General features: G+C 42.6%; 1 protein-coding gene across 5 annotated transcripts in view; it reads left to right on the top strand.

Moving 5' to 3' along the window:
* Positions 1 to 5412: 5412 nt before the first annotated feature.
* Positions 5413 to 16050, top strand: part of TAFA1 (TAFA chemokine like family member 1) — a 221825-nt gene continuing 211187 nt past the window's right edge. For 2 of the 5 annotated variants that reach the window (XM_039695548.1, XM_039695546.1), the window contains exons 1-2: positions 11275 to 11359; positions 13076 to 13172. Coding sequence is in view for 3 of the 5 variants with exons in the window: in XM_039695546.1 (XP_039551480.1) it covers positions 13164 to 13172 (9 nt within the window). In the remaining 2 variants the exon portion in view is untranslated. Of the gene's footprint in view, positions 5432 to 11274; positions 11434 to 13075; positions 13173 to 16050 lie in introns of those variants that run through there. The other 3 variants (XM_039695547.1, XM_039695545.1, XM_039695544.1) reach the window with 2 other exon arrangements.

Below are 16050 nucleotides of genomic sequence, written 5' to 3' on the forward strand. Positions count from 1 at the left end.
CTAGCAAGGATCCCCTAACCTATGGAAATGGGTAGCCTTTGAATCTGGGAATCAGGCAGTGAGAAATCCCAAGGAAGAAACTATTTTAGTATAACAACAGCTGAGGCCATAAACCACTGTGAAATAAATATACTTTATAAACATAAAGTGAAAAAGTAGTCCCTCACTTACAGTTTTTATGTGATTTATGTCTTTAATTTATTTAAATCAGTGACCTATCAAATGCAGACACAAAATTAGAAATTCTGAAAAAAATTCAACAGCCATAAGGACATACTGAGGTTTTATTTGTTCTCCTCCTGCAGCTGCCTCTCCATGTTACATGAATTTATCTCAAAATGAAGCACGATGAGAAATCATCTTGCCAGAATATTATTGATCTGTGATTTGGGCACCAGGCTCAAAACCCTGTAGACACAGATATGAAAGAGACAATTTACACCCTCTCACCCCCAAATTTTTCAGAGGGTACTTAGTTTCGGATATATAAATCTGCAAGCTTTTCACAGCAGTTTTGTGACCAAATCTATGCCACTTATATTACTCCTGGGATTTTTCCGTAAACCAAGAATGAGTCAGTATCCTTGAATAATCAGCTGGTCATGCTTTGAGAGCTGCTGATATCCGTGCACAGGGCCCAGAGGGTTCCTCACACAGCCAGCCTGGGCTGGGAGGTGCTGAAGGGAAGGAGGTTCTTTTTTCTTATTCCTTTCTTTTTTTCCCCCCATTGGTTACAGTGGGATTTGGTTGGAGCTCAATAAATTCAACAACAAGTACCGGATCTTCAGCTGGTGTAAATTTCACACATTTGCTTCAAAAGCAGACGCTGCCTTTCACAGTGGGAATTTTCCTGCTATCTTGGGTATGCACAATTTGCAAGTGCTGAAGTTGGAGTGTCCAGCTCTGTAACTTTGAAAGAGACACTCATATTTTCAATGCTTTACTGCTGGCTGTACAGTACTTTTCTCCCTGTTCCCACTGTCTTTGTTGTAGGCTATTAAAATGATTATTTGTACAGACATTTTTCAGAAATATGTGACCAAATTATGCCTGCAGCATTTGAAACATGGTCCATGTGTCAGGACAAAGCCAAAAATTAACAGAATGATATTTTCTTTGGCTAGCTCTGCTTAATTTAGGAAATCAAAATGTTTGTAACATTACAATCTGGCCCTCCCTACCAAAATAATCCCAACTCTCTTTCAATATTTACCAGGAAAGCTACACCAATATATCAGTCATTAGTTGTTGAAAACCATGTATGAGCACAGGAAAAAAGGGAGTTTTAATTCTCTCCAAAATGTTGATTTCTTTTGTAGTCTCTGAGAAGTCAAAGGACCTGTTTGGCCCTGCAGCAGCCACTTGTTCAGGATATTGGTGGTGAGGAAGGAAGGGCTGGTGGGGTTGTGTGAGTGTGGGCACATGGCTTGGATGAAGCCTCTCTCTACATGGCTGCCTCCATAAAAAGCTAGTTCACTTTTGCAGGCTTGGAATTGTTCCACCTGGAGAAGCTCCTTTATTTTCCTTAGAAGGGGGTTAGCTCAGCTCATGAGCATATTTATTCCTTAGGAAAATATCTCTTGGACTAAACTCTTTAAACTGCAACAAAGACAAGTTGCACTTTCTCAAGGCTAAGTCATTATATGTAAAAGCTCCTTCTGGAGTCTGGCCATTTAAAATACTTTAAAAGTATTTTTTTGTTAATAGGTTGAGCCATAGAGATGAGATAACAGCAGTCAAATATTTGTTCCTGTTCCACAATGATTATCTTTTTACCTTATCCATGCCAAGGAAGAGCTCTTACATTCACAATGGAGATTTTCTGCCAGTGAATCTTTAGAGCTGTGCCCAGCTCTACACAAGGAGAGCAGCTTCCTGAAGGGCCACCAAACTCTGCTCTGGGACATTCTGTGATGGTGATGGAAATTTCTTCCTCAGCAGGACAAGAGAAGGAAACTGATGATTTCTGCAAGACAGGGAGCAGGACCTGCTGCCTGTTGTGTCCTCCACACTGTGTGTCTGGGAGTGGCACCCACCTGCAGCTGTACCTGTGCAGCCTCTGCCCAGAGGCACCACAGCCACTGGACATGGGCCATGGCAGCTCCACTTTCCTTCTCATTGCTGGGCACAGAAAAGATGTTCCAGTTCATCAGTTCTTCCAAAATATAACCCAGAAATTTTCAGCTTTTGACCTAAGAAGATTCAAAAGCTGAATTTGCAGCACCATCAAACTGCAGCTCCAAGAGGAGTTGATGATTCTCCTTCCAATGTCATCCCTACTGACCTCAAAATGAGATTTGCTTTTGCCATACTCTGTGGAATATGGAGCCCTCTAATGTCAAGAAACTGCAGTGGGTGAAATGTGTCCTCCACAGCTCAGCTCCTCACCCTTGAGCAAATTGTGGGTACTGGCAATTTCATTGTACTGTGCTGAAACACAGGATGATAGCCTTGATGAATGACAGACACGTGGTGTGTGCTTGAAAAGCCCTAACCTGCTGACTCTACATGCAAATTACCACACTGATAACAACTGACTCCACTGGTACTTCATCAGGCCCAAACTCAGCATTCTATCTTCAAGAAACTGATGTTTTTCTCATTACAGATGTTTTTTACAACATTCCACCAAGCACTGGTGAGAAATGAGGTAAATAGACATTGTGTGTTGCACATGACAATGACAATTTTGTTTGCAGAGTAGATACAAGGCAAATTTCTGGAAGAAGCCAGTAAGTTAGAAATTAAATCCTGACAAATCCTTAAAGTTGGGGAAAATATATGGTTACCAAAGAAACAAAGAGTATGAAGAGGTAGCCATGCCACTGAAGCTCAGACCTCATCCAATAGCCAAAAGCAAGAGCAAGCTGTATTAATCACAGAGAGCTTAGCATCTAACAATGAGAAAATCTGTAATAATGGCTTAAAAAGCCAGTCTAATTTTCCATGACCTTCCATAAGCCCAGTAATACTCATTAGTGTCTACATGAATTTGTTAAACCTTCTCAGCATTGAAAAAACATTACTTCATTCAATTTGGATTTGTTTGCATCTAAAACTTCCATATGCTCTAGCTTCCCTGGGAGTGACAGAAACTTGTATTTGAGGATTAAGGAAACACATAACATATTCCACACCTCAATAACAGTAGCTAAATAGTGTAATCTACCATATTTCAAAAAGCAATCAAATGCACAGATCCCTGCCCTTTTAAATAAGAGAGCTCACCTGAAAGAGAAGTATTCTGAATTTCTTAATTAAATGAAAAATGAGATGAATGCAAGTGAGCCTATGAGCTGATGCAGCTTCATTGTAATAGCAGTCATTAATAGTTATTAATGATAACTGGGATAAACTGTTAGATGTCATCCATGTGACATGAACAAATTATTAATACATGTATCTTAAGGGAAAAAAAAATCCTTGTCTGAGACTTGGATGAACTTGCAGGCTAATAGAGTAGCTACAATAAATTACAGGAACTGGGCATTTGCTTTGATTTTGGATATATTGTGTTTGAGCAAGGAACCCAACATCCCACAGTGGCCCACCAAGGAAACAGCAAAGTTACAGATTTCACAAGTTGTGATGAAATGTCCTTTTTGGCTCAGAATCCTGTGTTCACCCCTGACTAATTCCATTATGCTGCTCAAGCTGACATCCTGATTAAAAGAAAGTCATTCCATTTAATCATTAGGCAAACACAATATGACTGCTGGGTAGGTTTGGTAAATATGAAGCAGATAGCTTCCTGCTCCTCAGGTGCTGATAGCACTAGCACCTGCCTTATCTCCTGTGTTATCAGCACCCCATTCTGCCACAGAGACACTGCTTGAAACTGCAACATCGTCAACAAGAAGCCTTTGGGTATTTGCTTTTCCCTGTTTCAAATACACATAATCACTCAGCAATACCAGGATGGTTCAATTGCCCTTAGAGCCAAATGACTTTGAGTTAGATTTCTTCTCTTAACTATATCAAATCCTGATGTGTCACCAGTACCTGTGGAACTAATGCTCCAGAAGAAAGGTCTTTGCTGGGGGGATATTTTGCCATTCACTTACAGCCTTACTGCCCCCCTCAGTAGTTCATGCCATGCTGCACAGATTGTGCATTTCTCCACGTGAGGAGGCAGCTGGGTTCACCCACTCCCATGCTCAGTTCCTGGCCAGCAAAGAGATTTCTCCTTTCTCAATGCTGCCACTCCTCACTGAACAAGGACATTTTTGACTCAGGTGTATGACACTCTTTTCAAGGCAGGTGAGAACACTGCAACTGCAGGGAGGCATTTTGAAAACCACTGCTATAGATCCAGCTCTTTGAAACAATGGGAAATCTACTACTGACTTCCATGAGAGTAGAATTAGAGTACAGCTTTCCAAGACGCTTTTGTGCAAAACATGCAGACCGTATTTCAAGATTCAGGAATCACTGAATCATAGAATAGCTTGGACTGGAAGGACATCATCTTAAACATCATCTTGTTCCAACCCTCCTGCCATGGCCAGGGACACCTTCCACTAGCCCAGGTTGCTCAAAGGCCAGTTCCACCTGGCCATGGTGCCATGAGGGTTAAGCTGAGCTGAGCTGCAGCACTGATGGGATCCTCCTTTTCATCTCACTCCTTTCCCTGTATTCACTCTGGCACCATCTGAAGTGTCAGGGGGAGCAATGGGCAGGCACACAGAGCTGGAGGGAAGGAATACAGACAAAGCACAGACACTGCTTTTCCTTGGACATGGCTCCTCTTTCCCTCAGATCCACAGCAGGATGGAGCCTTGCTGGGCTGCCAGACAGGGGTACCACTCAGGATGTTGCATCTCAGTCCTTCTAAAATGGATGTTCTGTCATTCTGCAAGAAACAGCCTCTGAACATCTCTCATAGTAGGAGTTTTGAAAATCCCTAACCTGCAAATTAATATTTTTCGGGCAATTCCTGTCATATTTATTATTACAATTGCTATTAGTAATATTGGCATTTTTGCCCATAGTTGCTTATGCATTTTCACAGAGTGAGGCTAGAATTGGAACCCAATTAATTTTTCCCAATTCTATTCTCACACCTCTGAAACCCAAATCTGCACTTGTCACCAGCCTGCTTATTATGCCTATTATTTTGTTTCCTGATTCCCTCCCACAGAGGGGGGTCAAGATAAGCTTATTCTTGAGACCTTGCTGTCATTTCCCTGTTTCCTGTTTGCAGGTGCTGATGGTTGGTTGCAGACTGGAGAAGGCTCCCAGCACATCATCTGTCTGGACAATCCAAGGGAGCAGCAGAGCTGGGAATAAAACCTCCAGGAGACACTGGTTTAATACTGTTTGCATGGCTTTCCCTCTTCAGTTTGCAATCACTCTGACTTCAAAGAAGTTTTTACAAGTCCCTACCTTCAGAGCTTTGTAGAGAAAAGTATTTGTTCCTTCTCACCATCAGGTACTCTCAGAAACAGCCTTACAGCAACTGGTAAAGGGGAGGGAGGCATTTTATTGTTCTGATTCCCTTAAACCAGCAACATCCTGCAAAACTGCAGGACAGTTATAGGTGCTGGGAGTTTTTTTCGCTGTCTCCCTTCCTGGTTTGTGTAATCCAGTTTAATACATCCTCACAACTGAGATTTTCCATAATCACACTTAACATTTTGCTTTCCAAATGCAAAAAGATGCATTTGCTTCTCTATCTGGAAGCTGAGCCAGGGAGCATTGTTTCCCACTCAATAAAATTTTAATGTTCTTGGGAAACATTGGTCTATTTGTTAAAATTTTGTTCAAATAAAACCTCAGCCAAAAGTGCTGTAGGGTTTTTCATATTAATCTTTCCAATGGCCTTGTTTAAAGCATGAATTTTCTTCGGGGGCTGTTGTATTAACTTATTTACTTATTATTAAGGACATTGAAGATTGAGAAAAATAAAGGCAAAGCTGCAGACTGCTGAGCTGAGAGACCCATATCCTAATCACAGCATACACTGAGGTGTAGAGACTGTGACTAGGACAAAAGTCTGATCATGAAAAGTGACAAAACACTCATTCACTTCAGGAAGATCAGCATTCCTCCAGTGTGTCTCTGTCGAGAACAGAGGTTCTCCTTCTTTGGCTAAACCTTGTTTCTAATTAAGTCACTGATTTTAACTTCACAGTGAACTTCATCTATTTTTTCCCCTCCACTAAAAATTAGACTTCTTTAAAATGAACTGTGAATTCTACAGAAATATTCTGGTTTAGACAAATTTGTCACTGAGTAACTGGGTATTTTTTGTTTAAAAGTCTTTAAGATCATGGCACTGATTTTACACTGATCCTGAGAAAATTTCCCCTTCAGGCCCCTGTCTGAGGATCTCATTGGTTTGATTCATTGCAGATTTTCCCCTTATCGGATGAGCAGCTTGACCATTTGATTTTATTGTTGGTTTCTTTCCAGATGCCAGAAGTACTGAGTATTTAAATATATATCTGAAGTTCAGCAGGAAATTGAAAATTGATTCTCTACAGCAGTTATCTGAGATATGGTTCAAGTTCTCACTTCAAGTTAGCCAGAGCAAAGAGCTGAAGCACTCTCTGGGGAATGCCAGCTTGACAGATGCTCCAGAGTGATTTCTGTGGCATCTTTGAGGAGAAATTCAGAAATAATGCTTTTGTTTAAAGAAGTCTCCTGGCTCCTCATGGAGAGTGAGAAGAGAACAAAAAGGATTTTTAATTCCTTGGTTCTATGCAGGCACCCTTCAGCAGAGATGTGTGATGAGGTGTCAGGAGGTGATGCTTAGGTTCAGGCTCTCTGTGATCTTTAGCTGTGCTGGGGCAAGGCCACAGGCCATGGTCACAGCTCAGCCAGCTCTGCTGGGTCTCATGGACGGAGCTGTGAAGGAAGAGGTGGCTTTTTCCCAAAAATTTCAGTGAAAGTCAGCGTGTTGGGCAGGACCAGGATGTGACTGGAGCTGGGATGTCCATGAGTGTGCGAGTGGCTGCTCCTACAAGCACAATCCACTGCTGGCTGCTGTTGGAAGCTCGTGTCTCAACCTCTGCCATGATACTGGAATTATCCTCCTCTAGTTTCCCAAGCAGCTCCCAAGGCTGCCTGGTACTGCTGAGGCAGAGGAGGTTGCAGCAGAGCCAAGTGCTTACTGTAAAAATAAGTGACATGACATAAAGTCCTACATTTACCAATGTTTCTGTGAATTTGATATCCTAACAGAGATGTACTGACTCAGATTGATGCCCTTTGGCATTCTTAGTTATATAAAAATGAATAGTTAAAACAACAGTTGGAAGCAGATTTTATTGATGTTTTTCTCAGCAAAATTAAGGAAATTATTATTGGGTAAAATATTTACAAGACTATAAGAGCGACTTAGATACTTCCCTGCCTAAATTTAATGTGTCTCCAGCACCACTTGCAGTGGTCACTTATCAAATGTCTCTTGGCCTCCAGAACCTGGGATATGTGAGACCTCAAACCCTTTTATGCTCTGGCAGGAGAGTGAGTGCAGCAATGATTCACTATTGCAGGCCAGTGTTCAATACAGATTGATTTGGTTCTGTGTCTTTTTGGTTAAAATGCATCTCCACACAAATGAGTCTGGTGTGTTCAAACTTCCTAAATAATCATTCTACCAAAATTCTGTAATAAATAAATTATCCTCAAAAATCTGTTGGATATACAAATAAATCTGCAGAATCTCTGTTCAGCAGCAGCAATAAATCCTTCCTCTATCACATACAGTGTTTACATTTGCCTAGGGGCTCTAAAACATTATGAGATGAAATTATTTTCCTGTTCCTTGGTGTCTGACTGCCATAGAATTTAAGTGTTTCATGAATTTAATTGTGAAGAGAACAATTTAACATCTTTTCAGCCCCCTGTGGGAAAATGGAAGGAGGAGCCAACTGGATATTGCCTGGAAAATGATTCATATTTAAAATTTAACAATGATTACTGTATCAGGGGAGGTTCAGAAGGGCAGCAAATGACCCCATGTCCATTAAAGATCTGTGCAAACTGGCAAAAGAAGGATTTGGTATCATAAGTAGGGCCCAGCCTTCTGCTTGTGGTACAGTTGCATTTCAGGTTGCATAAATATCTTTATTTATGCAACATTAAGCCAATTTTCAGCATTTTCCTGAAAGTCTATTAGTTGCTTTCAAGCTCTCTGAAAGGTATTCTATTTCATTGCAGGAGAATTCATCTGCCATGCTCTGAAGAGGGTGTTAATATTTCTGGCAACCAAAAGCTTGCAAAAAGGCAGTTGCAATCTTCTGCTGGAGCAGAGTTAGATGAAACAAAAACTGCTACTGTTGCTTAGATGTAAAAAGAATTCTATTTTCAATGGAAAAGATTGTCCTTACTTACCTTGATTACTGAAATCAAGGAAAACATAACTTCAGTCTATCAAACCATTTTTGTAGCATTTAGGGAATGAAAGACAGGATTGCTGTACAAGCTGGGAAAGAAAGCAAAACTACCAGTTGTACCTCCTTTAAACACACAGCCCTTCATAGTTTCATTTTCCCATCCCTATTTTGCTTTCTTGGTCCTCCTTTATTCACCTTTTTCTTTTCAAGAAATACAAGAAGCAATTCTAATGTATTGTGTATGAGTCTTTATTCTGACTTCCCTGCTTGGTGCACAGAAGCCAGGGTGTGACATGAACCACAGTTTGATGTACAGAGCCTGCAGTGGATTCTTGGATTTTATTCAGGACTAAATGACAACAAAATCTTTGAAAACCTGAGAAGAAGGTGGGGTAGTAAAAGGGATGTGTGGGAGAAGAGGTATATAAAAAAAGGATCAAAACAGATAAATTTCAGTTGGCAAGTGATAATATACTTTTCAGTTTGCTAGCATTAAATTTGTAGCTTCCAATGTATTTTAGTGATGGATTCTGCATAGGAAACTTAATGTAAATTAGCTATTATAAATTTGTTTTCTAACAAGGAAAAAAATTAAATATAATCTTATAAATTTTGCTAATGTGCATGGTAGTGAAGCAGAATCAGCAGTAAGAAAAAGAATACTGCTGACAATTCCAGTGAAGAAGAAAATCAATCAAGGGTAATGTTCATCATTCCTTATTTACTGGGATAATTTGATGCTGACATTCTGCACTGTGATGGGCAAGGCTTGCTTTGTTCAAGATGTTGCCCATTTTGTGCCTTTAGGAGCTGTCTTCTTCCCTTGCCACCCACTTAATACCCATCCTTTTAACACACATGCATGGGAAATGAGCATTTCCAGAGTTCTTGATTGTCCCAGCAGCTCTCTAGGTGCAGCTGACACAGAGACAAATGAATCTGCTTGCAGGGACACATTGTCTGAATCACTGCTTTGCTTCATTAAAGCAGAGCTCAATAAATGCTCTTTACCACTGAAAATTAGCAGTGGTGTGAGCAGGTCTGTTGAACTTTGCAGCTACACTCAGGGTTAAGAGTGACAGGGTCTGAGGGTTGGGAATTGGAAGAAATAAAAATCTGAAATCAGAATAGCCTGGAGACCGGAGCATTCATTGCTGCATCTCTCTTAGGGTGGGACTGTGCATTAGCAGATGGCAGCCTAAAAACAATATGTGCTGAGAGAGCTGGAGATGTATGGCAAGATTTTCACCACCTACACAAGCGTTCTGAAGAGTATTGTCTGTCAGGGGAGGCTCAGGAATTTAAGAGCTGCTTTTGTGTGGATTTCTGCAGCTATTATCTGCACAGGATCAGCCAGGAGATGTTGGAGGCAAATTCGAGGCAAATTTTTACAAAATGGAATATGATAACCAGTCACAATATTAATCCCTAAGCTTTGATGTGAGCCTTGTAAAACACATATAAAGCAGCCCAGGCCCCTCTTTATTGGTAGATTGTGGAGATGGGTTGGGTTGTGAGATGCAGCAGAAAATTGTGACTGAAGAGCAAATCATGATCTTGCCATCTGCCTGGAAGGAACTATTATATAGGGTTTGCTGTCAATCAACCAACCTGTTTTGAAGCAAAGGCAGAACAGTATATGATTTTTTTAGTGCTCATTTCATGCACTAATTCCCTACTCAGAAAATCACCATTTCCAGCACCAGCACAGCACTCTGGGCTCTGGCTGCAGCTCCCTGCCTGGTCCAGCAAACAGGGAGAAGAGGTGGAAGAGAGTGCTTAGAGTGGTTTTCTTAATGACAAGGCCAAAGGTGTGACAAGGAATTAAATCCTAATTGGTTAAGCAATGGCAGCAGGGACTATTCCCTGCTGTATGCCACATATTCATGATAATTGTCACTTTTTTTTTGTTCCAGTGGGAATATTGTCTGCTCTATGCCACATATTCATAATTGTCACTTTTTTTTTGTTCCAGTGGGAGATCTTTCCCCCAAACTCACATCCACCCTCTTTAAGAGCGTCTTCTGCGTTGCTTTATGATAATTTTTTTTGTTGGTTGGGGATGGGTTTTTTCATGAACATAACTGAAGGCAAAAATTGTTGCTGTCTGCCTGCTTTATCTTTTCAAGGCTTTTCCCAGGAACCCTAGGCTATAGCATTGCACAGCAGTGTATTTCATCCATAACCACATTTCCTCATGTAGCACCTCTAGTCTGGGGATGTCCAAGCATGCTAAAATAGGTGTGTGGAAGCCACACTGTGCTCCTGCACAACCCAGGCCATTTTAGAAGTAATAAACTGAAATATAATTTAATATCACAGAGTGATTCCATTATAAGATTCCACACTGCAGGGGACCAGCAGCACAGAAACCTCTCAATTTGTTTATGTGGTTTTTTCCCCCACCACTGTCTGTATTTATGATAAAGTGGAAGCAAATACATGGGTTTGCAAATCAGCTGTTTGGTCAATCCCCTGGTGTAATGTAAAAGCTGAGATTTGCTCTGCAGCTGAGGCCAAGGCAGAGCTAGAAAACTTTAAAGTGCTATTTTCAGTGTAGCACCTGGAATTAAAGACCAGAAGTGCAAGACTGCAGAGCTGATCTGGCCTCTTTCATTTTCCTTTGGCACCAGCCAGAGCTTCCTTCCAAAAGAGGTGCTGGGCTATGCAAGGATGTGCTTTGGATGTGCCCTAGGGCAGACCTGGGTGTCTGAAACATTTCCCAGCCAGGAGAGGCCCTGAGCTCCTGGCACAAAACCATCCTGGCACCTTCCCCACATCAGCCTGGGTGTGCCTGGGCACTGGGATTTGATCTCACCAAAATAACACTTTGCACCTGATGGTGTTTTGAGCCTTCAAACCAGCTCCTCCCTGTGTTCATGAGGTTTGAGTTTATAAAAGCTCCCTTTGTGGGGCAAATAATCACTGAGAGGAAGAGGAGAGTGATGGGGTTTGCTGCATTTGAAGTTGGGGAAGCAGCCAAAAGGACTTAGAGGGGGGAAAAAAAGTAGTCTAAGGTAGAGGCAAACAGAAACAATAGCTAAACTTGCCTCTGACTTCAGAGCTGGTTTTTGGGTAGTTTTTTTTTAAGGTGAGCCTTTGGGAAATAGAATTCTGGGGGTTGTGGAGTGGTTTCCTGGTTGTGTTCTGAGCTTTCATGGTTTGTTGGGGAAATTTTTGCTTCTGATGGGACTGGAAAAGGGTTGATGTATTTTTGAGCTTTGGTCTGTGTAACAACTTTTTGTGTGGATTTGGCAGCTTTTCCTACAGTTGTCCCTTTGCCAGGAGAAGGTGGAAGGCTGGCTGGGCAGGAGGAGTCTGCCAAGAGGAGACAGAGGGGCTATCGAGCTGGGGCTGACTTGCTGCAATATTTTAGGGGGAAATTTGTTTCCTGAATAGTCTTGTTTCTATGTTGATGTCTGAAATATGTCAAATTTGACAGAGCAGGCTTTTTTTAACTGCTGTTGAAGCCTCCTTTTTTTTATTACTTCGGGATAATGACAGAATCAAAGAATGGCTGGGGTGGAAGGGGCCTCTGCAGACCTTCTAGTTCAACCCTGCTTCTAAAGCTGCTGAAATAATAATGGAGACCTATTTTTTATTAAGTTTAATTGAAATTTAGAAACATAGCAAGTGTAGAGGGAGTGAATATAACCCAGTGACCCTATCTGAGCTTACCATAGGGAATTTCCTTCCCAAAATTTCTGAATGCTTTTTCTTTTCATGGATTTATTTTATTTACGTTGTAACTATTAAAAACACTTGCACCTTCATGTAAAAGTTGACTTTTCAGCAGCAAAAGCAAATGCTAAACCTGTGATATTAGGACTGATATTTGACATAATGAAAGTGATATATCAAATGCCAAATGTCCCCTCTGGCTATAGATACACTAATTTTCAGTTCATGCAGCCTCTGACCCATGATTTGCCCACAGTAGGGGAATCTTGCCTGTAATGTGATTTCAGCTGGTCTGGAAAAGCAGCTGCAGCCTGACAAAAGTAATAGTTTGTTTTCAAACTGGGACTATTCCAACAGCATTTTATGTAATGGGTTCAAGCTGGCTCATTTAAGAGTCAGCTGGAGGTGCTGAGTTTGTGCTGGGATGAATTTGGGAATCCATGAGAACATTCTGGATTTTCAGATCAGGATGATCTCTCCAGCTATAGATAAAGGATAATAGTATCCCAAGAAGCCATGAACTGCTATCAGTTCATGGGCTGTTTTAACTTGGATTTCTTTGCTTTTTTTGTATCTCTGAACTGCAACTAAATGGACAACTCATCTCCATTACATGATGGTTATGTTTACCTGCCATGACATCCTGAGCACAGTCACATTTTGGATTTTGGTGGTTATATTTTAAATGTACTGATGGCTATTAATTTTTTTTTTTTATGATGATAATGTATTGCACAGACAATTCATCTTGTTAATCCTCAGCAAGTACTGATCTTGTCAGCTAATGGCAAGTCTAGTTATATTTTAAATGTACTGAGTGCTATTAATTTTTTTTTTGATGATGATGATAATGTATTGCACAGACAATTCATCTTGTTAATCCTCAGCAAGTACTGATCTTGTCAGCTAATGGCAAGTTCTAGATAAGGGTTGGGAATTTTTGTGTGCGTTGTCCTACATACTTTAAAAATAACTAGGACACAAACTTTTGTGATATAAACTTCTTTGACAAATATAGATGTGTTCTTTTTTTTCTTTCTCCCCCCCCTTAGGCTTTGGAAAACCATAAAAAGCAGAATCCCTGCCTCCCAAACACAATAATTGGGAAGACCAGACATCACTTTGACAAGGAGTAGCCACATGTTTAAGGTAGGCTGGGAGGAACAATTGTGAGAATCCCTCTTTTGTGTTCTGTTCTCACTTCTCCCTGCTGTTGTCAACATTCAAACTCGTTATTTAATTGTTGTTTTCCAGTGCAAGCTACTTATCATGCTCCTGTGGTTGTTGTGGGGGTTTTTTTGGTTGGTTTCTTTTTCCCTTGTGGTTATGTCATCTTCCTGCTTGGATCTTCCCTGTGTACTTGGGGATGGTTGACAAACCTGCTGCTTCTGCCAAGCAAGTGTGGTGTGGCTGAGGCAGAGCAGGGATGTGCCATGAGCTGAGAGGGTGGAAAGGGGCCAAGAGCAGCAGGTGGAGCATCTCCTCTGAGTGTGCTGTGCTGCTGCCTTGGCTGATCCTCCTTATCCGTGTGTCTGCACCTGTGCTGGAAACACAGCACATCTCCCAACATCCTGTGCCTGAGGTGGGACAAAATCTGTCTGCACCAGCCCCTGGGATGATCCCATGGGAGGGGGTTTCTCTGCTCATGTTGTTCAGCTCTGCTCGCTCAGTCTCTTGGTGTGTGTGGTCTTTGTGCTGGTCAGGGGAGGCTGTGGTCACAGCCAGAAAAATCCTCAGTGTTTATTCCCTTCATGAAAAAATGGTGTATCTTTCTAGCTCAGCTTTTCTTGTTTGCCTCCATTAAAAACACCGCACCTTCTCTTGTCACTGGAAGAAGCTGTAGGAGGAGAAAACCTTACAATACAGACAGATGGATTTCATGTTGTCATTGAAGACATAGGAAGAGCAAGAAAAGAAATAGATTCAGTTTGGTCACTGAGGTTGGATTAGATGCCCTGCAAGAGAGGGGAAAAAAGTGATGAGGACTGAGAAAACGAAGTCTCAGGGTGAGGAAGGTTTTCCTGGGAATGTACCTATCAAAAGTTCTAGATGTGAGGTGGAGCTCCTGGCTGAGCAGAGGGGATGTGCACACAGAACATCAAACATTGCTGCACTCATGATTGAATATGGGTGGTGAGTGTTTGTCTGGGCCAAGCTGTGTCCAGGGGAAAGGTAAACCTGTGCTCTCCCTGTACCAAAGGAATCCTCTTTGTGCTTTCTGTTCCACTAGGGGAAAGGAAAACAACCAAGAACAAGAAACACAGGGAGGCTCAGGGCCCTGGATGAGGATTTCTTGGCTGGTTTTACTCTGGGCTTCACAGCATTGCTGCTCAGGCAGCCACGTGTAGGCAGCTCAATCTTCACATGCTCAGCTGCTGGTTATCCATGTGGGATGGTTCCCAGTGCAGGAAAAACTCTGTGAGGAGGTGAGGGGGCCAAGCAAAACTGCTCTGCCAGATTTTAAAAAAGCTTCCACGCATGTTGTGAACCTAGGATGAGTGTCAGAAATCTGGCTTTTGGTGGAACTGAGGTAAAACTTGCCGTGAGACTACACTTGGCTCACCTGGGAAGGAACATTTAGGTAGGGAGGAGCTGCAGTGTGCAGTGCCTGTTTCCCAGGCAGCAGCCAGGGGGGAGCCTGGGATATGGGAAGGAGCTTTGTAGGGTGGGTGGAAGCAGCTGAGAGGGGTGGAGAACACAATCTGTGAAAAGCAAAGCTTCCTTGTCCCAGGAACACTGGAACTGAGGAGCTTTGCATTTCCAAGGTGGTGAGCCTTCTCCAGACCCTGTGAAATACGAGCCTAGATGTGTGGTGTTAAACCTCTTCATGGGGAAAAGGCACCTGTGGGGGAGGAGGAGAGGGAGGCAGAGGAGGCAGAATGCAGAAAGCAGAGGCCAGAGGCCCCTTTTTGGGTGCAAGCACCAATCTGCTGTCTGCATGAGCCTGCCTGAGTTGCATATGCTGTCCTTTTCTGTGTGCCCAGAAAATTGTGATAAATAGAGGTCCAGGCAGGGAAGAGCATTTATTTTTATTTGCCTATTTTTGTCATTCACTTGGCATCTCTAGATGAATGGTGGAAGCAGGAGGGAGAGGCTGTTCTCCTTGAGCATGCAGCTCTGGGTGTGGGGCAGATTCTCAAAGACAGCTGGATTCCTGCTGTCCCTTTGCAATCTGCCTTCACCTTGGAGATACCATCCAGGGTAATGGTCTGTGCCAGCAGCCCCGTGGAGTCCTTCATTCAGAGCTGTGGATAAGCAGTTTCCAGCTGGGACAGCTCAGGTGCTGGTCTCTGTCCTCTCCTGTGTCCCATCAGGTGTCAGAGTAGGGTGGAAGGAGCTCCTCCTGACACTTCACCTCCCAGCAGCCAGACACACCACATAACCCAAAGGGTGTTCATGGATTCACCATACCCCAGCACTGCCAGGAGCTCCCCCTCCACAGGACACCACCTTCAGACCCACTTCCCTTTTGTCTAGAGGCAAATTACTCGCAGCCTTCCCTTTTCATGAGAAAGCATTTTAAAATGTGCAGGCTGCTCACTGGTGGGTTTTTTTCCTCCCTATTTTCTCTTCCCAGCATGTCAGTGTCAGTAGCCCCACAATCAACATGGGCCCAGAGGTGCTTGTAAAGCATCATCCCCTCCCTGTCAGAGCCAGGTGAGGGGGCTGAAGCAAAGCCCCAAGCCACCAGGTGAATATGGCTCTGTGCTTAGCAAAGAGGGCAAGAGGAAAATGCTTGATGTCTTGTTGGTCCACTGCAAGTTAAAATTGGCAGCAAAGGCATCAAAGCAGGTGTGAGGATGCTTTTGCAAGATTTGCCAAGGACTCCTGTGCTGCTGTCTGATGCTGGGAGCAGGGAGAGGCTGCAAGCACAGCCTGTTTAATATTCTCTCTGTCCCTCTGATCTCCCCCCTGCCCTGCAGAAGCAACATGTCCCCTGTTTCTGCAGAGCTTGTCCTGAGCAATAGCAGCATCTGTCAGGGGTTATGGTGGCATTAGCCTCATGGAGCTGGGAGTTAGCAGTGCT

The sequence above is a fragment of the Passer montanus genome, unplaced genomic scaffold (assembly GCF_014805655.1).
Source record: "Passer montanus isolate IOZ18808 unplaced genomic scaffold, ASM1480565v1 scaffold9, whole genome shotgun sequence".
Taxonomy (NCBI): domain Eukaryota; kingdom Metazoa; phylum Chordata; class Aves; order Passeriformes; family Passeridae; genus Passer; species Passer montanus.